Source organism: Ctenocephalides felis, unplaced genomic scaffold (genome assembly GCF_003426905.1).
Source record: "Ctenocephalides felis isolate EL2017-DRISC unplaced genomic scaffold, ASM342690v1 CF-g0.4_SCAFFOLD_00845, whole genome shotgun sequence".
Lineage (NCBI taxonomy): Eukaryota > Metazoa > Arthropoda > Insecta > Siphonaptera > Pulicidae > Ctenocephalides > Ctenocephalides felis.
In genome coordinates, this window is record NW_020536999.1 from 14,515,750 (window position 1) to 14,541,187 (window position 25,438).

The 25,438-nt window shown below is 28.9% G+C and overlaps 4 protein-coding genes and 1 pseudogene across 5 annotated transcripts; 2 read left to right on the forward strand and 3 right to left on the reverse strand.

The window, feature by feature from the left end:
• Nucleotides 1-3: 3 nt before the first annotated feature.
• Nucleotides 4-7,511, reverse strand: LOC113378495 (protein unc-79 homolog; the record flags this gene model as incomplete). The annotated part of the gene is given in 17 exon segments (XM_026619035.1): nucleotides 4-33; nucleotides 35-79; nucleotides 81-136; nucleotides 171-387; nucleotides 445-582; nucleotides 584-681; nucleotides 684-727; nucleotides 1,771-1,933; nucleotides 2,008-2,255; nucleotides 3,415-3,629; nucleotides 4,879-5,111; nucleotides 5,175-5,360; nucleotides 5,436-5,525; nucleotides 6,531-6,701; nucleotides 6,762-6,923; nucleotides 7,007-7,126; nucleotides 7,457-7,511. Coding segments are annotated over 17 exon segments (2,271 nt in total), but the record flags the coding sequence as incomplete, so codon positions are not given.
• Nucleotides 7,512-8,764: 1,253 nt separating this feature from the next.
• On the reverse strand, nucleotides 8,765-9,327 carry LOC113378503 (mortality factor 4-like protein 1; the record flags this gene model as incomplete). The annotated part of the gene is given in 3 exon segments (XM_026619045.1): nucleotides 8,765-9,047; nucleotides 9,050-9,121; nucleotides 9,124-9,327. Coding segments are annotated over 3 exon segments (546 nt in total), but the record flags the coding sequence as incomplete, so codon positions are not given.
• A 193-nt stretch (nucleotides 9,328-9,520) lies between these two features.
• LOC113378513 lies at nucleotides 9,521-10,191 on the reverse strand (annotated as a pseudogene).
• A 638-nt stretch (nucleotides 10,192-10,829) lies between these two features.
• LOC113378520 (peptide-N(4)-(N-acetyl-beta-glucosaminyl)asparagine amidase-like) lies at nucleotides 10,830-18,657 on the forward strand. The gene is given in 12 exon segments (XM_026619064.1): nucleotides 10,830-10,899; nucleotides 10,902-11,050; nucleotides 11,325-11,591; nucleotides 11,685-11,850; nucleotides 11,925-12,094; nucleotides 12,249-12,431; nucleotides 12,517-12,685; nucleotides 12,749-12,902; nucleotides 13,050-13,360; nucleotides 13,445-13,603; nucleotides 13,662-13,826; nucleotides 18,632-18,657. Coding segments are annotated over 12 exon segments (1,989 nt in total).
• On the forward strand, nucleotides 17,294-21,343 carry LOC113363929 (vacuolar protein sorting-associated protein 28 homolog). 2 transcript variants are annotated; one of them, XM_026606414.1, is made up of 9 exons: nucleotides 17,294-17,377; nucleotides 18,632-18,729; nucleotides 19,473-19,566; nucleotides 19,921-19,984; nucleotides 20,262-20,349; nucleotides 20,463-20,570; nucleotides 20,636-20,737; nucleotides 20,981-21,115; nucleotides 21,184-21,343. In XM_026606414.1, the coding sequence occupies exons 5-9, from the start codon at nucleotides 20,272-20,274 to the stop codon at nucleotides 21,313-21,315; spliced, it is 555 nt and encodes a 184-aa protein (XP_026462199.1). In that variant the 5' UTR covers nucleotides 17,294-17,377; nucleotides 18,632-18,729; nucleotides 19,473-19,566; nucleotides 19,921-19,984; nucleotides 20,262-20,271; the 3' UTR covers nucleotides 21,316-21,343. The 2 variants fall into 2 exon arrangements, with proteins under 2 accessions (XP_026462199.1, XP_026462198.1); XM_026606413.1 differs by lacking the exons at nucleotides 17,294-17,377; nucleotides 18,632-18,729; nucleotides 19,473-19,566 and adding an exon at nucleotides 19,760-19,861.
• Nucleotides 21,344-25,438: the final 4,095 nt, after the last annotated feature.

Here is a 25,438-nt window from a genome sequence, read left to right on the forward strand (position 1 = left end):
AATATCGAGCATGAGTGTGCAGCAAGTCAAATTAATGTTCGGCATCACTAGTAAACTCTGTAGGCCGGAAATTTTGAGCAGCCTTCTTCATCAGATATACCGGAGGAGCTGCTCGAATCGTCTTCTACAACTGGATCTATATAAATATAAACAATTACATATAGATATGCAGATACCAGATTTGCAAACCCAAGAGTCTAAATCGTAAATTTTATTTTTACTTACAAATATGAGTTTCTTCTTCGTTTTCATTAGTAGTATTTCAATTATAATCGTGGTATCTTGTTCGAGATCAGCAGCTGCAGCTTGACGCATTACGCTTACGCCTGATTCAAACATTGAAAATAATTGTTCTAGCGGAATCATAATATCCAGCATTGAAAGTATCTGAAACATACAATTTATAAAACTTCCTCTGGTTTATGTTTAAAATATCTGATGTACCTGCAGCCAATGCAATGCTTGTTGTTGTATTTTAGCTGTAGTATTCTCGAATCGTACGGCGACAAATCTGTACATCATATGAGCGTCGAATCCAAGAGGATTCATTTCAGGATCAAGAATTTTGCTAAACACTACTTTTTAATTCCGGCAGTTCGTTTTCTGGGACATCACTGCTTACGGCTTCCATCCAATTTGGCATTATCTGATCCCAGATTTCAGGTGTAATGACTTCGTAGGCACCAAACAAAATATACGATGAAGTCCATCCTTGAGATGGGAAGTTCTGCATATAAAAAATAACTAGTTGGTATTGGTATTTTGCCTTGAGGCAAGTTACCTTGAGTTCCCGATATGTGTGAATAATTGACTTATTCATAAATATAAATTAATTTATGAGTGATTAAAGTATTCCGAGTGGATTTATTACACATATTTGAATACGAACAAACATGTTAACTCGGAGTATTTTCTAAAAGCAAATTTTCCAAAATCAATAATTTTTATAATTGAACCACTTTCCGTAGGACTTTAATGATTTAGTATGTCATTAAGATCAAGTACTCCCAGTTATACGAAATAAATCGTCTATTTTAATTTTAACAAACGTCAAAAAAAAACTACTCATTTTCTCAAACTTTGATAAATTTTTAAATTTAACTATTTGTCCTAAGGCCGTAATATTTTAGTAAGTTAAATAAGACCACGGTATATATCGCCAAAAAAGTTCCATGAAAATCGGCTTAATTTTTTTTCAAACAGTTAATTTCACCTGAAACTAATCAGTATCATTCCCACTGATATCGTTCGAACAGTTTTTGATGTTTTAAAGATCAATTAGGTTAGAACTGCATCACTGGATGCAGATCTTAGCTTTTTTTGCTTTCTTTGTTAAAATTCTAAGCCATGCATTGATTTTATATCTCCTGTCGATAGATGATCAAATAAAATTATTAAAAAAAAAAAAAAAAAAAAAATCAATTAGGTAGTATAAGCTGAAAGTATGGACGAAAAGTTTACACTTTTTTCTAAGTTACAAAGAAACGGCTCAGCAGATCGTCGCACAAAACTGAGAAAAGATAATCCACATCGAGATACATAGATGGGCTTTTAATTTTTGAAATGGTCTAGCCGTTTTTGAGAAAATGTCGATGAAAGTTTTTCTTTTCGTCGTTTCGTTTTTCAACTTTTTCCAAATTTGGTCTCATTCGATTCAGAATGGCTTGAAACGTCTAGAAAGCATAAAATTAGCAAATCGGATTTTTTTATGAAAACATAAACTTCTCCTTCTGGAAGTTAATAATATTCTGAATTTTGAACACAATTTACCTGGATGCAAGTGTATCCCAGTGACCACCGACTCTGGAGTATTCAGGTGGATGTGGCAGCAAGCAATTAATAAATTCTTCGTAATGCGACTTACATATATCCGCTAACCAAGGACAAACGTGTTGCGTTTTTAATTTTTCCAATGTGCTTTCCGCTTGACCAGCTTGAGGAAATATAAGATGAATCATAAAATCATTTTAGGCTAAAGTATAATGGTTAAGAGTATTTATCAATAACCTTCAAATGTATAAGCGGTTACATGAAACCAGTGGAACAGCATTGAAAGCAATCGGCCAAGTGTTTCAACTGGTGTATCTGGTGTGGGTGCACAAAGTCCAACCAGCAACCAAATACCATATCGACCAAGTAATTGTCGTTCCTCAAGTGTAATACAATCACCAGCAGGCGTCGATACTGGCTGCGGTTTTAGGTCTAAAGATTCCTTGGTAACGTCAAAACTCAATGGACGTGCCTCTTTCAATAAACTAACAGAAAAACAAAATATAATGATAATTCAGATGATTATTATTTGTTCTTTATAATTATACTAGATGACCCGACAGACTTTGTCCTGTACCCATGTCTAAAATTTTTTAATATAATAAACTAATATTTACCGTTTACCTAAAAATAATAATTATTGTTTTTTTAAATTACCCTTCACGCCAAAATGCTAAGTCATTTATAATATGAGCGATTTTAAATGTAGAACTACTTTAAATAAAATGATGAGTCACAATTCTCATACTATATTGGAAATTGAAGTCTTTTAAACGGTATAACATAACCATAACCATAACATAACACTGGTACTTCATGTTGGATTAAATTAATTTAATTTTTTATTATTTATGATATCCAAAATTGCATCTTAAACTTCTCTTAATTATATTGAAAAAAAAATTGATATCCGAATCTTGTGATGGCTCCCCCTAAGGCGTGCGCTTGTATTTTTCGCATGCATCGCATTAAAGGTAGGACCGCCACTGATTAATAAATAATTTCATATTTTAAGTGAATTAATTTGTCATATCCTGTTCATATGTGTATCATTCAATCTATACATTTTAATTTCTGGCACATCTCAGCTGATTTTTGGCAATAATAATGTAGACATTTCATTTTTCTTATTCATAATCATAAATTTATTATACATAATCTAATATTGCCTAGGTTCATAAGTAAGCAAATAAGTTAGCAAATTATAGTTTTCATTTGTTTTCAATGAAAACAATGACATGTCTTTTTTTATTATTTTTTCCATTTAAGTATTTCTACAATATTGCACATACATACCAGTACTTTATAATCACATACATCCTAGAAAATTTCCTTAACAAACTTCAGAAAGATTTGTCAAAATCCGAATAATAGTTTAGGAGGAGTATACAATGAGTGCTTGTAATTAAATATGAACTTTATATAATAACAATAAAGCTCAAATTGATTTTTCGTTTAGTTAGAAAACGTTTGTATGAGAAAAAGAAAAGGCTGTTTTTAGGGTTTTCCCGGCGTTTATTCGATTTTTTCTCGCCGTAAGAACCATCCTTGAATATCAATGAAAATTTGGAAAATTGGTCCAGGCGTTGTTCAGATGTGCGCTTATCAACACATTTTGCGATTCATTTTTATATATAAGATTACCTAACAATAGCTTCGACCAGGTATGTTTGCATCTCAGCGTCCATTTGCCAAGCAGGTGGAAGAGATCTGTGTACAATATGATCTCCACCTCGCCTACTATTATGCCTATTGCAATGGCATTGAAGGCAGTACCTTATAGGATGATTTCCATTATAACTAGCGCATTCTGCTGAGAAACAAATTGATACCGCCGATTTATCTGTTGCTCGACAATTCTGTAAGATTAAGATGTTTACACTTGCTATATGCATACTCGTATATAGTGCAGTAAACGGAGAAGAAAAAAGGGTATAACTCTGAATTTATTTACTGTGCTCCGATTTGCATGAAATTTTGGATTTAGGTTAATCTTACTCTCAAGTTCAAAAGCGATCGATCAGTTTTCGGGTCATAACTTCTTTAACTTTGACTCCATCACAATTTGTAATATACCATTTAAAAGGTAAATAAAAGGGCTACTACTTTTTTAATCAAAATTTTTTTCGTAACTGTTCTCATTTTGAAACGGCGAAGGGTTAAGGGTAGAGAGAGACTCTGATTGCGCAGCCGCGCACTCTTTAACCAATCATAACTCTGTCAATTTTTGTGTGGAAGAAAGATAATAAAAAGCAATAATTAGCCAGAAAGAGTTCTTTGATTTTTATCTATATGCTTTTATACGTATCTTTTATTATTTTTGAGATATAATGAAAATAAGTTCGATTTTTAAAAAAATCGAAAAAAAAATATTTTTATTAAATCTTGAGTTTTCTGAAAATAGTTTGTACTAAAGTAGTGAATTTGCTCGAATCCTTCAAGATCTTTATTATAAAGTGAATTCTAGATGGAATGTGAATAACTTGAATTTTGGTGGAAATGGCGCTCTTAAACCATATTTGCATGATAGCTCACTCATTTTACACGCAAAAAGCTTGTAACAGAACTCATTTTAAAGCTTATGTTGAGCACTCTAAAACACAATTTCACTGAAATGCACAAAATGTAACACCTCGCCGCTAGATGGCTTTAAATACAACAACTAAATTATTGTATTAATATTATTTTAAGAACTTAATATTATTTCTAGAACACTTTATAAGACATCTATTTATCAATGTTTTTATTGACATTATTTTGTTCATTACATGATTTTCGTTAAAATGTATATTTTAGGAGATATTTGCAAAAAAAAAAACGAAGATAAACGCCAAAAATATATGAATTTTTAGTAAACATTAACTTTTTTTGAAAAACTTTAGAGGATATTTTTTTCTTATAATTAGTTCTTCTATCGATATCTGAAGTTATTTTGAAAAAATTAAATTACACAACTGAAAAGTATGGTGTCATCCCCCGCGGGGTAGTGGCGGAGTCCGAATTGTTTTCACTTTTAAACATGAGGGTGGGTGGGAAGATGAACCTAATTCTAAAATTTTATGCAAATTGGAGCACATTGATAGGAGTAATATTAGATTTACCACCTACTTTGTTCTCGCAGATCATAGAAACTTGTTGCATCGGATGCAAAGTATCACTGAATGCCTGATTCGGGTGTTCGCGATGAATTTCATTGGCACATTCGATGCATAAATACAAGGGCGGCGGAGAATCAGAGGCATAAGTAATACTTATGCAGTGGTCGTAACAAACTTTACTTGCTTCGGCAGCGCCGCCACTGGGACAATTATCTCTTTGGCACGGTAATGGTGAAAGATCACCTAAAAAATTATTCAAGACCATTGACAAATAATGATGTTGCACCTTACTTTATTTCATCTTACTTGCAAATTTGCACAGCAATCCTTTACGATCGAACAGATTTGCATTAAATGCTGGCCAGTAGTAAAACAATAGTTTGGCAGCTGAAGCCCGAGATGCAGCAGTACCATAGGCTATAACGCATAACAAATCTTTAACTACGTTTTGTTTTAGAGCCATTAAGCACTCTAATAGTTGACAATGGTGTGCTGAAAATATACGCATATTATTGACATATTATTCAAAATTTTCAAGTCACCTGAATAGAACATAATAAGCATTACCTGGATTATTGGAGTATTGAAAAACTAACATAATAACAGCCGCTACAGATTGACAAGCCTGGCTTTCTAATCCATCTTCAGTATGACGAGCTATTAATTACAAACATTTTAAAAATTTATTACTTTTTTAAAAAAGACTGTAAAAACTCTTCCAAAAACTGATATATAAATTCATCGGTTATGCAGAACGTTGCATCAAGTCTATCTTTAACTTTTCGAAGGAGAAGTTTGTGTTCATCAAAAAATCCGATTCGCTAATTTTATGTTTTCTCGACGTTTCAAGCCATTCTGAATCGAATGAGACCAAATTTGGAAAAAGTATGATTTTTTGCCGCAAATTGCCGTTTTCTCAAAAACGGCTAGACTGATTTCAAAAATTTAAAAGCCATTCGATGTATCTCGATGAGGACTATCGTTTGTCAGTTTTGTGCGACGATCGGCCGAGCCGTTTCTTTGTAATTTGAAAAAAAGTGTTAAACTTTTCGTTCACATTTGAGCTTATACTACCGAATCGATTTTAAAAAATCAAAAACTGGTCGAAAGATATTAGCTAGGAATGATACTGATTAGTCCACCGAGCCGTTTTCTCGTAATTAACTGTTGAAAAAAAAATTAGCCGATATTCATGGAACTTTTTGTGGCGAAATATATATCATGGTCTTTGATGGTCTTATAGAACTTACAGAAATATTACGGCATTACGACAAGTAGTTTAATTTTGAAAATTCATCAAAGTTTGAGAAAATGAGTAGTTTTTTTGACGTTTGTTAAAATTAAAATTAGACGATTTACTTGGAATAACGATAGAGTACTTGGTTTTAATGAACATACGAAACCATTAAAGTCCTACGGAAACTGGTTCAATTATAAAAATTATTGATTTTTGAAAATTTGCTTACTCCGAGTTAACGTGTTCGTTCGTTTTCAATTATGTGTAATAAATCCACTTGGAATACTTTTTATCACTCACAAATTAATTTATTTTTTATTGATTAAGTCGATTATTTACACATATCGACCAATATCAACTAGTTAGTAAATAAGCTTTGTCATTGTTTTGAATTCTCAGTCTTATTTATTACCATGTATACTTACTAATTGTAAAGGGAAGAATGAAGAAACATAACGAATTTATAACTTCTTGATGAAGAGTAGGTGGCAATGCTAACATGCATGATGCAGCAAGAAATGGTATATTGTCAATCATATCTTGTTCCAAAAATGGCAACAGGCAGCCCAAACATTGTAGCAATGATTGTCCAAAAGCTAAAAATGTTGAAAATGGTAACAAAAAATGTCAAAATAAAAAAACGCAAAGCTTTATACCTTGTAATCCGTACTGAACATAGCCTGCGACATCTAATAATTGCACTAAAGCATTATAAAGACCTTTGTAATCTAAATTTGGATAAAGAGCCATTCGTAAATGATCATTGTCTGGAGAACGCAACATATCTAACGGCGACGCTGGAACATCTTTTAGGACAGCTAAAAAAAATTGCATTAATGGAAGATAGATCCATTAATTCATAAATAATTTAAATAATAGTTATATTTATTATTGGACTTACTTAAAAGAGTTTGAGAAAAATATTTAATTGTGTTGGCAATGTCCAGGCCAGAAGGCACTGGCATAACGCCGTGCAGAAGTCGAAGCTGGTAGTCGTATAAGCAGCGAATCTTAGCTGTAACTGCAACACAATTTTATGAAGATTAATTAATTAATTGAAAATTTTTCTATAAATGACATATATCAATTATAAGAAGGTTGTCATTGATTATAAGAACAGAATAGACGTCCATCCTAACCAACTAGCATGTCATTTATACCAGGAAGGCCAGCCGGCTAGGCTTAAAAGAAAAATACTTGGAGACCTAATATAGTTTAATTAATTATAAAACTTTCATTTTACTACATTATTGTTACTTTTTTAAAAAAAATACAAAATAATTAAAATCCATATAATTTTAATGAACAACATTTTCAATTTTATATAATTATTATCAAATTAATTACTTACACGCAGCTGCCCGAGTTCCCATATTAATCAGCTGAATTTTAAAACTTCCGTGCATTTTGATTTTTTGTAATAATCAGCTAGCCAAAATTGATCAAGAAGTTATTTTTAATTGATTTTTAAACTGCATCACGACAGAGTTATTTACTTGCATATTGTTCCACTTCCATTATTAACAAAAATTGGTTTATTTAATAAATTATAGAATGACATTTTATGAACATCTTTATTCTATCCCCAGATAAATATCTGGATGCTGCTAGAAAATCAATAACCCATCCCCCATTTGCCCCATTCATCCCCATAGCATGTTTTCGTACCTTTCATTGCGTCTCACAACCAAAACGGTTTAAGTTATATACAAAATATATATACAAACATTAATTTAATTTTAGTATGTTGTTTATTATTTTGTTACATTTTATTATAATTATTACTCTATTTGTTTTTGACCATGCAACAACCAGAGCTTTTTATTTATAACTAGTTTTCTAAGCCAACCCAATGGTTGATTTATGGTTAACATATTTTAGTTTTGGATCAATTTTTTTATTAGTGAGCATTTCATGTTGTTGCTTTTCTAATTGTGATTATTGGGGCAATTCTGCCTTAACAGAGCTCATAAAATAGCGTTGTCATAGCAACGCTCTATTATGTTGTTTTTGGTAGTGAGAATTATGAAAATGTCTATCTATTTGCTATGCAGTTATCATAACATTCTCCCTTGCTTTGTCTTAAAAAACTGGTTAACACGAGTCATTTTTGAGAAACCGTTGATATAATTTTTCCAATTCTGGTATCAAACGATTCCTAATGACTTCAAACGTCGAGAAAACATAAAAGTAACAAATCGCATTATCTAGGAAAAACATAACTTTTTCTTCAGGAAATTAAAACTTATATAACATGCGTCTAATGTTTGTTTAAAAATTTGTTGGAAAAGACAAACTTTTGTCAGAGGTCTAGAACTTCTATTTATCTTTTATCTTTACAAATGTGTGGCTAAATAGTAAATTAAATATTTTGTTTAATAAAAAGAGCAAATGAAAATATTACTATCGGATATAATTGATGTTAATATTATTAATTGATCTAAATATTAATTATCAGATGTAATTGATGAGATAAAAGTCTGAGTACAGTATTAAATTGGATTCAAACATTTGTTTAAGTTATTATTTATATTATAATCTGATATTGACTTAAATTAAAATGAAAGCACAATATAATATAAAACTGTTTTATTATATTTTCTAAATTTCATATAAACTTATAGATATAATCCAAACATGCTTATTCTAATCTGCTTAAATAAAACTGAGAACTATATTTTTCGATGATAGTCAGGACTGGCATTGACAAAATCTTGCATATTAAATAATGTTGAACTGTTTTTCACTAAATATTTTAAAAAGTCTTGTATATGAACCATTAAAGTTGCTACTGATTTTTCATCTAATTGAGTAAAAGCTAGCAATGATCCCAAACGAACAAATAATCTCAAAAGAGGTATAGAACCATATATCTCAGACATCTTTGTATTGGGATGATTTTGTAAAATTTCTGCATATTGTGGTCTTTCAAATTTATATAGTTAATTGGGAACCTAAATAAAACATTAAAATATTCTAAAATTCCTCTTGCTACTTCTACAAGAGCGGATTCTATTAATTAGAGTTGTGAGATTTGCTGCTTTGTTTTTGTTGGATGTAGTCATCAATGATTTGAGAAACTGTATTCCTTGCTGGCAATGCAAGCAGTTTTCTTTGCCGACAAATTGCATCCCAATCATCGACTAACCAAGGTTGTAACTCATCTGGTATTTTTATTTTGATTTCAACTTTTGCCATAAACTGCTCTTCTGATTCAACCCCGTATCAACTCTGCTTCGTTTCCGCCTGAAAAAATCATCAAATAGTTTTAAAACAACTATTTTATCACAAATATGTTATTTTAAATATTTTACTTTGAAAACATCGACTGAGTCTTGGGATAAAAGGTGTAGCCAGTTTTTAGTCCGTGAAGCTGGTGTGTGACACTGGTCCATCTTGACTTGGTGTTGAAGATCTAGATGTTCCTTCTTTTTCCTCTTTCCTTAGTTAGGGAAGTGTCAGCTTTCTTAAGTTTTGCAGCTATAATTTTTAACAAAATATAATATTGATTTGTTTATTAAATATGATTGATATTATTCAAATTAATTTCTTACTTCTCCCAAAACTGATTATTTTGTTTTAAAGTACTCACATTTTTTTGCCTTAGCGGATTGTGAAGAATGTGCCTTTTGAACTTCTTTTTGTTTTTGCACATTTGTCTCATTATTTCAAAACCCTGCTTTCTGGAACCCACTCGTCCCAACTGGAAATAAACAAGAAATTGCACAAATGTGCTGAAACAATTCTTTTGAAATGAAAATAAATTATATTAGAGAATTAATTGAGAATTCAATACTGATAAGATATAACAATTTCTTGTTTTTAATAACTATTTCTAGTGTATGTTTAATGTTGTGAGTAGTATTTCAGTCCCTATACTATACTTTTTATTCCAGCCTGCATAGTGTATCAAATATTTTATTTGCTTTTCCTTCGTAAGAGAACTCTTCAAGCATTTGGCTTCATAGATTAAAGGCCATGGAAACAAAGTACTTTTTCACCTAAAATATGTGCATAGGATTAGCATTTATTATGTATATAAAATTAACGAATCTCACCTTCGGAAAATTTGAACTTTGGAGCCATTTTTGAAAAATTCTTTACTTAAAATTGTGAAATTGTGTTCAAAAATATAAATATGAAAATGCACACAAAACAAAAGGACAATTGCGAACTGTCAGAAGAACGCTTTGTATATAATAATAGCCAACATTGAAAAAATTGTAAATCTGGTTTATTCAAAACGTAGGTCGCCGCCACACAACATATGATATATCTTTATCCTAATATTATCCTAATATATAGGGCTGCTGCCACACATCCTGTAAACACATGAAAAACTAGTTTGGTCTAATTTATAAGTTTTTCACATTTTGTCTACAAGGAACAAATAATGAAAATTCTGTTTTTTTGTAAATTTATCATGCATGCCAGCGGTCTACGAAAAATCATGTTAGACAACTTGAACATTTGACTTGTCAACTTGTCATGACCATCATGTCGTTTCTTATTATTCTTACTCAAAAAAACCTTACTCATACATTACACGTTTCTTGTCATTACTCCTTTATTATCGTATTTTTTAATCATATATTTATATTCATATAATTTTAAAGATACAGTATATTAATTTTTAGCAATACAATTTTAATTAATTATTAAGCATTAAGTATTAAGTTTAATTTTATATATTTACTTTATGAGTTTAAATTTATTGTATAGCTATGGCTAATATAGATACATTATGCATTGAAAATTTAGAAATGAATTCGAAAGAAGTTTATCTCAAAGCGAGTGAATATTATTGAAGCTATTAAAAAACATAGTAGATAATCCAGATAACCAAACTTATAAAAGTATAAGAGTTACAAATCCAAATATATCTTCAAATCTACTAAATGCTCTAGGAGCTGAAGAATGTCTGCTCAAAATAGGTTTTGTTAAAGTATGTAACACATTAATTTCAAAGGAAAAGAATAATTTTGTCCTTACATTAAATTAAATAAATATATTCTAGAAATTGTATAGGTCAAAATATTGTATTACATTTGAGTGTTTCACATCTTTGAAATAAGTTATCTGTTTCAGTTACTTTATATAATCTTGTACTTAATTTTAATATATATGCTTAATATGCTCAAGTGCTCAGAAATAATATAATATCTTATGACTATTACTCAATTATTAAGTTGGTTACTGAATTAATGCTGTCTTTTCAGATAAATGATCGATTAACTTTATCACCAAGTATTTCTGTAAATTCGATATATGAATATTATGAATATTTATTAATACGAAGAACAATTATTTTATCTCAAACTGATGCAAATAATGAAAGCAAAGTTGATAGTACTTGTGACAAAAAACCCAAAATACAGACAAATATAGAATCTGAACAGATTAAGAGTGAATACGATCAAAACCAGCCGTCAACTAGTAGAGGCTCCAGGAGTGAATTGATGAAAAGTGCCCCAAAAACAATATTAGTAAATATTTATAATAAATATCTTTTAGTTGCTTCAGTTATTTAAACAAAACTTTATTGTTGTTTATAGAAATATCAATTTTTTTTTTTATAGAACGCACCAAATCAATTTTTGCGATCCTTAGAGACACATTCCTTAGCTGTACTTGCTTATGAAAATCCTGCATTATTAAGGAAGGCATTAAGCTGTATTCCAGTAGTACAATTAGAAATTAACGCATTGGAAAGAATGAGAAGCATACAGAAGTCTATAAAGTCTGGTAATATATTGCGAAGAGAGATTATAATAGTGTTCATGTTCATCATTTTGTTTTATGTACAAAATATTATTTAGGAAGTTATATAGGCAATGAACCATTAATTGAGGACTTGATTTTACTGGAGTTACTAGATTGGTTCAAAAATCATTTCTTTACCTGGGTTGATAAACCATCTTGTGAAAATTGTGGAAATGAAAGTACAACTTTTGCTGGCAACTGTATTGTTGCTACTGAAAGGGTTGAGGTCAGTTAAAATACAAATCTTTACTGTTTTTGTATAACAAAATATTAATAGACTCAAAAAACTAACCTGATTGCTTTTCCAGCAAGGCATAAAAAATATCATTACTGGAATTTATCCTCGAAAAATACAAAAACTAGTTTATTACTATTTCTAGGTGTACAGGTGCAATTCATGTGCATATAAAACAAATTTTACTCGTCATTGCGACCCAGAGATTTTATTAAGCACTCGAAGGGGAAGATGTGGGGAATGGGCTAATTGTTTTACTCTTTTATGTAGAGCTATGGGATGGCCTGCCAGACATGTTATAGATGAATCAGATCATGTGTGGACGGAGGTAAAAATAAGGCTTTTTTTTCTATTACACACATTTTTTCTATCTTACTTTATCTTAGCTTACCTGTTATTATTTTTATTATAAGGTATATAGTGAAGGTGAAGGTCGATGGCTTCATTGTGATCCCTGTGAAAATGTATGTGATAATCCCTTAATATATGAGCAAGGTTGGGGAAAGCAACCAAAATATATTATTGCCTATGCATGTGATGACGTACAAGATGTTACATGGAGGTATACAACAGATTTTAAAGGTGTGTATATTAGTGTTCTAATTACAATGTTTTTTTATTGTAAGTTATGTTATTTATATTTAGGAGCTTTAAAAAGAAGAAATTTATGTTCTGAGGAAGAACTTTTAATGACCATAGAAAAATTAAGGAATCAGAGGCAGAAAAATTTATCAGTAAATCGTAAAAAGTATTTAGCAAAGAGAACTGTTGAAGAATTAGTAGAATTTATGACTCCAAGGTAATTTATATATAAAGTCCGAAGAGTCCAAATTATATATAATAAGTAAATAATATTGTAAAGCAAATTTGTCAAAACCAAATTGTTTATTTTATTTGCAACCTGTGTTGCATCTTAATCTCATCAGGCTTGTTAATTAATTTTTAGAAATCCTAAAGAATCAGAAAAACAAGGCCGAACCTCTGGATCTCTAGGTTGGCGTTTAGCTCGTGGTGAAACAAAAGAGGAGTCTAATCAATATGTTTGGTATATTGACGAACTATCATTTCCTTCACTAGAAATTGATAAAAAGTGTTTCAAAATGCAGTATTCTATTTGTCAAGATTTGTACGAATGTGTAGATAATAAAAATAATATTATAAAAACCATAAAAGGCTGGAATAAGGGGATATACTTCACCAAAGATGTGTTTAGAAAAGAAGAACGAGATTGGAAAATGGTTTATTTAGCAAGAAAGGGTTGGTTTATAATCTAATAATAAAAACTTCTGCTTATCTACATACAATTAAGAAATTATGGTGTTTTGTTTAAAACAATTTTAGAAAATGCATCTGAAGGCGAGTTAGTATGGCGTTTCGCTATAAAAGATCAAAACCATGTGATTGAAGATATAAATGCAAAAATTAAAACGGATGTATTTGAGAATGGCAATATATCCTGCATGATCTGCAGTGAAAATATTTGTCTGCGTGTCAAACAAAGTATGATTTTTTTTTCTTTTCTGCACAAACACATATTAGTAAATATTATTTTTTTTAGGTAATACAATTCAAAACTATACTGATTTTAAAGGACAAAAATATATTGAAATCAAATTAAAGTTATCTGGCGGAAAAGGTTCTGTGTCTTGGCAACATGCTCAGGTGTTTCGACAAAAAATGTCTTCCATAGCATTACCGATGCAAATTAATATAACTATAAAAAGTATTTAATTAGCATTATAATTGATATAGATGTATATATTCAAGTTAATATAATATAGTTTGATAATATTTTTTTGTTTTTTATTAACCTTATTTCCTAGTATTTATAATCAGACAGATTGAATTTGTTTTACAAGTTTTGAATTGCAAGCTTATTTCAGGACTTGTTTGTTAATTTTCTTATAATAATATATTATTTAAATAGTATCATTAGTTCATGCATTCATTAATTAAGAAAGATTATTATAACTTGTTGTAATACTGCATAACATATTCTACACTCTATTTTATTACTTTTTATATATATATGTTAGAGGTACTCGTATGTTAGAATGATGGTAATAAGTCTGTAAAATAGGCGACTTATTGATTTATTACAAATAATTATTTATACATGTGTTTATAAGTGTAAAGTTTAGAAATATTAACCCTATTTGAAAGTCTAGGTATATTGATGATAATGCGATATAACAATATAATACTTTTTGTGAGAACATTGGACAAGCATATGCAAGCCTTAAGGTTTTTGGCAAATTAATGACATCAAATTTATCTATAATAGTTCTGGATGTTCTATTATCCTCATACAAATGGGTTATTTCTTTGTGGTTTGAATACTATTTAAACTTTTGTTATAAACATAAGTAATTCTCTAGAGCACCTACCAACAAGTGATTCATATAAATGTTGGTGGCACTACGACAATGGCGTACTTCACATTGTTTTTGTTGTCATTTCAAACCAAAAAAAAGTATTGGAAATATTTGTTCGTTTATTTATATATTTATTAATGTAATTTATAGTTTATATAATTTAATAACGTGATAAATAACAGTATTAAGTTTACCAACGTTTTTTAACACTTTGGCACTATAACTTGTAAACCTAATAGTGTTTGTAAATGCGGTTATGATTTGATTGTCAACAAGTAGATTTACTTTGAAATTTTCCTAATTAATTAGAGCAATACGAGGTTTGCAGTTTTATAATTGATATCCAGGCTTTATTTTAAGTTATTTTCAGGTAGTGTCAGTGTGTAGTTTTGCATCAGTATTAAGTTTACCAATGTTTTTTAACACTTTGGAGCTAAAACTTGTAAACCTATAGTGTTTGTAAATGCGGTTATGATTTGATTGTCAACAAGTAGATTTACTTTGAAATTTTCCTAATTAATAAGTGCAATACGAGGTTTGCAGTTTTATAATTGATATCCAGGCTTTATTTTAAGTTATATTCAGCTAGTGTCAGTGTGTAGTTTTAATCAATTAGTTTAAAAATGTTGCTATGTAATTTATGTCACTGACAGATACAAAATTCAAATTGGTGAAATATATGTTTAATTAACGTGTGCGATTGAGGTTTCGCATATTTATTGTGTAAAGCATAATGTTGTACTTCACTTTTAGTGTGGTTTTAATAATTTGCTTCAAAATTGTTTGATGCTGTAGTAATTCCTAAATCAATTTCATTAGCTGTTATAATGCCTAATTTCTGAAGGAAAAGTGTTTAAAAGCGTGCGGAATTGTGTTTTAACTCGGTTTATCATATTTATCAAGGCATTTCGCCCATATCGTCGTCTGATTTAAACAGAAATTTCGAATGGGATTTATGTTTTCCTTCAGGTGATGTTTTTGTTCAGCATTTGCATCCGCCATTTTGAATCCGTGCAACAGCTATTAAACTAGCTACTAATCAGCTCGCAGCTCATTAGCGCGTCAGCATCCGAACTGTTAACATCTCCGCGCAGTGCAGTGCAACAAATTAGTGCATATTATTATTTTAAATCAAAACTGTGTCTAAAAAGTGTGTTCTCGTGTGCAACGAGCATTTAAAAGAAGGTAAGTGCTGCTATTTTGTATTATTTTGCACAAATATTGCATTTTACTATCACGACAAGTGACGCCGTCTGGTTCTGATGCCAACGATATTTTGCGTGTTTTAAAATGTTGTATCCATGCTTTATTTGTTCATTTACGATAAATATATGTATGTTTATTTGATATTATTGCACTTTTTTCTATTATTTATTGAGATTTTTGCACTTTTTTTGCAATTTAAAATTTGCGTTTTTGGATAATCCAAGATGGCGGCCATAACCATAACCGATGGTTTTGTTCTGTTTTGAACAATACAGTCGTTTCCACGACGTATTAATAATGAAAATTCGATACATTTTGATCTGGTCTATCTATTTAGATATCAAAAATAGGTCTGTACAGTTTTTTTTGCAAAAAAGCAAACTCAAGTTTTTTGGTGTTGTACCGAAAGAAAATGGCGGCTCTCAACTGTCATCTAACGAAAGTTTGAATTGAAATTTTAGCAATACAATCGTATCTGCAATTATAATGTAATTTCATTCGCAAATCAATTTCATTTCACAAACTGAATACAATTTTGTATGAAAATTTCAAATTATTTGCAATTTTTGCAAAATACTAATCAACCTTCCTGTTGAATAAAGTTCTGTTCATATTGTTTTCATTATCATAAATTCTTTGTATTGAACAAAAATTACATACACTGTTAGAAGATCTGTCCTTTTTTTCTATTAATACTTCAATTTTATGATAAATATAGCAACGATACTATTATTTGGACGTTTGCTATTTTTATTATATTTTTGAAGATGACCAGCGACGATATTATAAATTTGATGTTTGCCGCTTTCTATTATTTTTGGCAACGATATTATAAATTGGACGTTTGCCGCTTTTTATTATTTTTGGCAACGATATTATAAATTGGACGTTTGCCGCTTTTTATTATTTACACAATATTATTAACCGGACTTTTGCTGTTTTTATTATATGTTTGGCAACGATATTACAAATTGGACGTTTGCCGTTTTTATTATATTTTTAGCAACGATATTATAAATTGGACGTTTGCTATTTTTATTATATGTTTGGCAACGATATTATAAATTGGACGTTTGCTATTTTTTATTATATTTTTAGCAACGATATTATAAATTGGACGTTTGCTATTTTTATTATATGTTTGGCAACGATATTATAAATTGGACGTTTGCTATTTTTTATCATATTTTTAGCAACGATATTATAAATTGGACGTTTGCTATTGTTATTGTTATATTTTTGGCAACGATATTACATATTGGGCGTTTGCCATTTTTTATCATATTTTTAGCAACGATATTATAAATTGGACGTTTGCCGTTTTTATCATATTTTTAGCAACGATATTATAAATTCGACGTTTGCTATTTTTATTATATTTTTGGCAACGATATTATAAATTGCATGTTTGCCATTTTTTATCATATTTTAGCAACGATATTATAAATTGGACGTTTGCTGTTCTTATTATATTTTTAGCAACGATATTATAAATTAGACGCTTGCTGTTCTCAACTAAAATAAAATCTAAACAATAATTATTACTATTTTAAATAGTAATTCCATTTATGAATTGAAGTCTCTTTTAATTACAGATATGAGCCATCATCAGGAACAATGATGTCAAAGTAGATCCTCTGGAACATCCAAGGTCCTCAATATTAAGATCTTCATCAGTGATGGAAATTATCAGGTACTAATATAGTAATTGGACTTTTGCTGTTTTTATATTTTTGGCAACGATATTATAAATTGGACGTTTGCCATTTTTATCATATTTTTAGCAACGATATTATAAATTGTACGTTCGCTATTTTTTATTATATGTTTGGCAACGATATTATAAATTGGACGTTTGCTATGTATTATTATAGGTTTGGCAACGATATTACAAATTGGACGTTTGCCGCTTTTATTATATTCTTGGCAACGATATTATAAATTGGGCGTTTGCCATTTTTTATCATATTTTTAGCAACGATATTATAAATTGGACGTTTGCTATTTTTTATTATATGTTTGGCAACGATAATATAAATTGGACGTTTGCTATTTTTTATCATATTTTTAGCAACGATATTATAAATTGGACGTTTGCTATTGTTATTATATATTTGGCAACGATATTACAAAATGGACGTTTGCCATTTTTTATCATATTTTTAGCAACGATATTATAAATTGGACGTTTGCTATTTTTATTATATGTTTGGCAACGATATTATAAATTGGACGTTTGCCATTTTTATCATATTTTTAGCAACAATATTATAAATTGTACGTACGCTATTTTTTATTATATGTTTGGCAACGATATTATAAATTGGACGTTTGCTATGTATTATTATAGGTTTGGCAACGATATTACAAATTGGACGTTTGCCGCTTTTATTATATTCTTGGCAACGATATTATAAATTGGGCGTTTGCCATTTTTTATCATATTTTTAGCAACGATATTATAAATTGGACGTTTGCTATTTTTTATTATATGTTTGGCAACGATAATATAAATTGGACGTTTGCTATTTTTTATCATATTTTTAGCAACGATATTATAAATTGGACGTTTGCTATTTTTATTATATGTTTGGCAACGATATTATAAATTGGACGTTTGCTATTTTTTATCATATTTTTAGCAACGATATTATAAATTGGACGTTTGCTATTGTTATTATATTTTTGGCAACGATATTACAAAATAGACGTTTGCCATTTTTTATCATATTTTTAGCAACGATATTATAAATTGGACGTTTGCTATTTTTATTATATGTTTGGCAACGATATTATAAATTGGACGTTTGCTGTTCTTATTATATTTTTAGCAACGATATTATAAATTAGACGCTTGCTGTTCTCAACTAAAATAAAATCTAAACAATAATTATTACTATTTTAAATAGTAATTCCATTTATTAATTGAAGTCTCTTTTATTTACAGATATGAGCCATCATCAGGAACAATGACGTCAAAGTAGATCCTCTGGAACATCCAAGATCCTCAATATTAAGATCTTCATCAGTGATGGAAATTATCAGGTACTAATATAGTACAAAATATTATTAATTGGTCTTTGGCTGTTTTTATTATATGTTAGTCAACGATATCATAAATTGGACGTTTGCCGTTTTTATTATATTTTTGGCAACGATATTAGAAATTGGACGTTTGCCGTTTTTATTATATTTTTGGCAACGATATTATAAATTGGACGTTTGCCGTTTTTATTATGTTTGGCAACGATATTATAAATTGGACGTTTGCCGCTTTTTATTATTTTTGGCAACGATATTATAAATTGGACGTTTGCCGTTTTTATTATATGTTTGGCAACGATATTATAAATTGGGCGTTTGCTATTTTTTATTATATTTATGGTAACGATATTATAAATTGGCCGTCTGCTATTTTTTATTATATGTTTGGCAACGATATTATAAATTGGACGTTTGCTATTTTTATTATATGTTTGGCAACGATATTATAAATTGGACGTTTGCTATTTTTTATTATATTTATGGTAACGATATTATAAATTGGACGTTTGCTATTTTTTATTATATTTATGGCAACGATATTATAAATTGGCCGTCTGCTATTTTTTATTATATGTTTGGCAACGATATTATAAATTGGACGTTTGCTGCTCTTATTATATTTTTGGCAACGATATTATAAATTGGACGTTTGCTGTTCTCAACTAAAATAAAATCCAAAACAATAATTATTACTATTTTGAATAGTAATTCAATTAAATAATTGGAGTTTATTTTAATTACAGATATGAGCCATCATCAGGAACAATGATATGAAAATCCTCTAGAACAGCCAAGATCCTCAATATAAGGATCCTCATCAGCGATGGACAAAATCAGGTACAAATATATTGATTATTTATTTATTTATTATGTTATTAATTGGAAGTTAGTTATTTTTATAATTTTTTTGGCAACGATATTATAAATTGGACGTAAGACGTTTGCTGCCATAGATAAACAAGTATAAAGTTTGCTGCTCTTATTATATTTTTGGCAAGATGGCGCTTCTGCGTTGAAATGTCAAACTGACATTTGAGCAATTGATGAACAGTCATTCTCTTTGTGTTTAATGTGCTTAATAAACTGAAAATTTAATAAAGATAATTTATTTAACTTACTAATAAGATGCAAGGTAAATTTTGTGTGTTTATGTTTAACTGTGCTTGCAATTATTTCGAATATTGTTTTCAGAATCTACAAGGCCTGAGTTATATGAAGAGGTGAAATTATATAGAAATGCTCGTGAGAGAGAGAAGTATGTGATAATGTATTTTCCTAAATATTTTAGATCATTTATTGGTAAAAGTAAGGTTTGTAAAAGTACTGCAGCAATTGCAATTTATAAAAAACACTCATTGAGTGGACATGGTTTATATTCATCTAAATATTCGTGCATATCAGTTTTTCATATTTTCAGATATTATATGATTTTCCTAGTTAAGAATGAAATTTTATAAATACTGTATTACTTGACTATACTTGACTATCAATTCAGAATTATTTACAGTAATCATGATAATTTTTTGTTATAGGCACGATAATATGACAGATTTGTATGCTGTTATTAGTACAATGCAACATTTAGAAAAGGCTTACATAAGAGACTGTGTTACACCTCAGGTAATTTATAAATAATTTTCTTGTTCTGAAGAGTGCCTAATATAAACTTAACATCTATTAAGTTTCTTATATATATATATATATATATATATATATATATATATCTTTACTAGGAATATACAGCAGCATGTTCAAAGCTGCTAGTTCAATATCGGGCAGCATTCAAACAAGTTCAAGGTGATGATTTCCCTAATGTTGAAGCATTTATAAATAAGTACAAGGTAAACTTTCTTATGACGTATGTACATTAATATCATGTTTATCTAACAATATTTTATCTTATTAGCTAGACTGTCCTGCAGCTTTAGAACGTATTAAAGAAGATCGACCAATTACTATCAAAGATGATAAAGGCAATACAAGTAAATGTATTGCTGATATTGTTTCAGTAAGTTTCTTTATGTTTGAATTTATGAAGAAAGAGTCAACAAAATAATTTGTAGCCAAATATTATCTTTTTGATTCAATTTATTTAAGTATTTTTACATATCACAAACATTTGAATTTGTGGTGCATACAATCAATCTAATCATTTGAATAAACCAATATATTTATTAAATTAGGCACAGATATTATAAAAGTTATTATTATTTTAATATATAACATACATTCTTTTAAATATAAATTTTAGCTATTTATAACTCTGATGGACAAATTACGTTTACAAATACGTGCTATGGATGAACTTCATCCAGATGTCAGAGACCTGGTAGAAACCATGTCAAGATTGAGTTTGTTACCTGCTGATTTCGAAGGAAAACTAAAGGTTTCTTGAAAAATAATAGGCTATCACACAAAACTTAAAAGATTTTAACTATAATTTGAATTTTTCAGATTGGATCTTGGCTATCTCGATTGAATAATATGCAAGCCTCTGATGAATTGTCTGATTCAGAAGTCAGACAGCTATTATTTGATTTAGAAAGCTCATATGATGCTTTTAATAAAACTCTTCATCAAACTTAGTTTTGAAATAACAGTTATATATATGATAGGTATAAGATATGATATTATAATGGAAAATGAATTTATTCAGTGTATCTATAATCGCCGTTTTATTCAGTTAAAATAAATATGTATATACTTACATGAAAATTCAAGTATGTATATATATATATATATATATATATATATATATTGTAGAGCTTTGAACAAAGAATCCAAAAATTAATAAAGAAAAAAAAGTTTTTTAATAAATTATTTCTTTATTTATTTATTTACTGTCGACGTTTTGGAACTAGGTATGTCCCATCTACAGGACATCTGTCAAGAAACATGATCTTGATAAAATTTAAGCAAACAATATGTTTAAGAAAAACAGAAAATGGTGAATTTTTTATATAAAATGAATAAATAATGGAAAAAATAATGTACAGAAATATGGCATATAATCAAAATGAAAATGATAAAAATAAATGATTGTATTAACAGAATATTAGAAATGTTAAAAATCTGAAAGTTTTAAAAAAGGTATTTTTAATACCTTTATTTTTAACCAATTTGTTTTTGCTCTTTGGGTTCATTCTACGTTTGAATTGTTGGTACCATTGGTCGGCCGCGTGTTTCTAAAACCGATGTTACTTGACAGAAAGTACGTCAAGCATCGGGTTCAGTAATGTTGCTTTTAATAAAATTGTAATTATTATAATTCCTATACGTTATTTACGTATATAATTTGAATTTACACAACACCTGATGAATAAATCATTTCCATATAACAACATAGAGAATGGTTGAAGAAATAAATGAATTCGCTAATGATCAGGTATGCTAATATAACCTAACTTAAAGAGTTGGGTATTTTATATTAGATAATTATATTGAATTTCTTTTTATTTTCTGTATTCAACTCGGAAGTATATTTGAAAGGAAAGATGAAAGAGTGTACTTAGTGATACTTTATTGAATGTTATAAAATAGTGTGGTGGTAGATAATAGTTAACATGTGTGTCATTGTTTTATACCACCAACTCAATGATTTCTCATAATTATGCATTATTGCCTTGTAATTGGTTTATTACATATTATGATTTTATTTTTGACATCTTTTTGTCTAGGCCCAATTTGACCTGCAAATGACTGATATAGAAGAGCGTTTATATAGTCATATATATCATAATTCTAGTGCACATCTAATTAATGATATATCTTTAAATGCTGAAATCCAAGATGACAAATCTTTTGTATGTGGAACATCCAATGTGACAAAATCGCAGAAGGAAGATAATATTATCACAATTTTATCAAATGATAGCGATGATGATATTGTCGAAATAGTTGAAAAGAAACCCATTGCATTGTCATAGATAGCGACAATGAAGGAAAAAATCATGCAAATGGAAAAAATGAAAGTTTTGTAATACCAGATCGTGGAAGATATCTGAATAATCCCAATCACCAGACTGATAATAAAAAGAAAAACACAATTTTAGGTAAAAATAAAATACAAGCAAATAAGACTAGGAATAGAAATAATATGAAGCTCGCCAATAGTTCAAAGCAACCACGTTTTAACGTGTCTATCAGCAAATCATTGGATCCTCATTTAATTTCTGGAGATTACTCTCAATTTAATCATAACTCCATCATTGCTAATATGATAAAAGATCGAAATAAATGGAAAATCAATTACACTGATATGCAAGGTCCTTCAATTAATAACCGAGAAAAACGAGTTCGATGTCATAATTGTCATCAGGACTGGTCATGTCAAGCTAAGTTGTCCTGATCCTATAAAAGGTGAAATATGTTACATGTGTGGCTTACAAGGACATTTGGAGCCTAGATGCCCTAAGAGAATGTGTTTAGCATGTGGAGTTCCTTCATTTGCATTCGTCATTGGATGCCACAAATGCCGTGATAGACATAGATTAGTATGTTCAATGTGCAACATGGCTGGCCATAATGAAAATACATGTCCTGATCTGTGGAGAAGATATCATAGAAGCATTGACCAACGAAGTCACCCATAGTCCAGCATTCAGGTTTAAAGGATACACGAAATTTGTTCTGCAGCAATTGCTCAGCTCGTGGGCATATTTATGACAATTGCAGTAAATTAAGAATAAATGAGCATAGTTTAAGTCTACCAAATATTGTTAAATATGATGCAGTTCTGCCCATTCAATCTGTGAACCTTAACAATAATTCCAAGAGCAGTCTTAATAATGGCAATTTTAATACTGCTGATGTAAATAGAATTAATGGACATGTATATTTAAATAAGTCAAATAATATGGATGTTAGAACTTCTAATGAATGTTTAGATGCAGCAAACCAAGTTTCTTCATCTAATGTGAATAATATGAATGGAGGTGTTAGTCCTGATATCAAAGATTCATTACAAAAAGAGCATCAAAGTTTAAATGCAGATAATACAGATACTGATAATAACTCTTTGGTTGACTCCGAGCCACAAATTTTTGACTTTATGAGGCCAGCGAATATAATATACCAGGTAGTGGTGCTGTTTGTATTGTTTTGATAAGTATACTGTACAAGTGCTAATGAAACCTGAAGGTGCAAAATTTTTACATAACGTTTCGAAAAGCCTCAGTACCAAGGTAGAGATTCAATTGTCAAGATATGGAGGTTTACTTTATGTAAATGACCATACAAAGGAACAGCCTTTCAGAAAGCATTTGAAAGACTGGATTAAAGCTGTTAACACCAAATTACTGTCTACACATACTTATGTTAAGCTTCCAAATAAAACTAAATCTTTAATAAATTTTATTCAATCATTAAAGGCTACTCCGTGTAGACAAATTTCAAATCCATCTTCAAAATATAGAACTCTATTAAATATAACAAATAATGATTATAGTGTTATTAGCAACAAGCAAGTAAAACTCTACCACAAAACTATCAGACAATTAAATTTGTTTTTCTTTGAACAAAATGGGCTCAGAGAAGGTGAATTCCATGCAAATAAATTAAACGAATTAGTGAAACAATTAGATACAATTTCTGAAACTGTTATTCCGAAAGAGTTATATGAAGAAATTAAAAGCCATTATGACTATATATTTACAACTGACCATGGAAATTATAAAGAATTGATAGAATTATATAGAAAGAAGAAAAATAGAAACATTTCATCGATCACTTCTGATAAATAATAAAATCCGTGATAAATTTTTATGTTACATATTTACTTATGCAGTGTATTCAGAATTGAAACTGTTTTTTCTTAAATAAAATAATATATTTATATGTACAATTTTATAAAAATAATTGCAATGTTTGTGAATCATTGAGACGTTATGTGTTTTGTTTATTATTGCTATGAATTATATTTTCCTCTATTATAAATTGTTTAGAAAGATGATTATATGATATATTTCCCTATATATCTATGTACAAAAGAATCAGTGGACAAAATCGTTATATAAAAAAATATATACAAATGATTATTAATCACATTGAAATTTATTTTTATTAGTGTTTATTGTAATTCATATATATATATAAATTATGAATGATTGTACTACTATGAATTTGAATTAAACTACATATATTTTTATGTTTTTATTTGTAAATATCTGGCTTCATTTCTGAAACATCAGAACTATAATATATATAATAATACAGATATTATAAGTATGTTCGAAAAATATCAATTGGTTTATCCCATTGATTAATTTTTAGTAAAAGTGATTTTTTTTTCTTTCTATTTAACAAAAATCACTGATTTGAGATGTCTTATTTATTTCATGTTAACTATTATATAAAAAATAAAGAATTTTATATGATAATGTATAAATACAATAAGATGTAATTTTATTAATATAAATTGCATATAACTCTTGTATATAAAAATTAATGCTCAAGTCTGTTTTGAAAAAATATATAAATATGTCAAAAGACTTTCCTTTTTTTAATATTTTGAAAAATGTAGTCAAATACAAATATTGTGCAAAGTTCTTATTGATATATGCAATGTAAATAATTTTTTTATATAAAATATTATTATTTAAAAGTTTTTTTTGCTAAGTTTTGTGAAAGAATTATCAAGAACATTGGAAAGTTATTTTTATGCTGTCAAAATCTTGTATTGAATTGAGTGTGGACATAAATCTAAATACTG

Excerpts from the sequence above, each read along its gene's own strand:
- LOC113363929 (XM_026606413.1), top strand. Across the intron at positions 19,985-20,261 it reads AATGCTCGTGAGAGAGAGAA|GCACGATAATATGACAGATT; the intron begins GTATGTGATAAT and ends TTTTTGTTATAG. Across the intron at positions 21,116-21,183 it reads ATTTCGAAGGAAAACTAAAG|ATTGGATCTTGGCTATCTCG; the intron begins GTTTCTTGAAAA and ends TGAATTTTTCAG.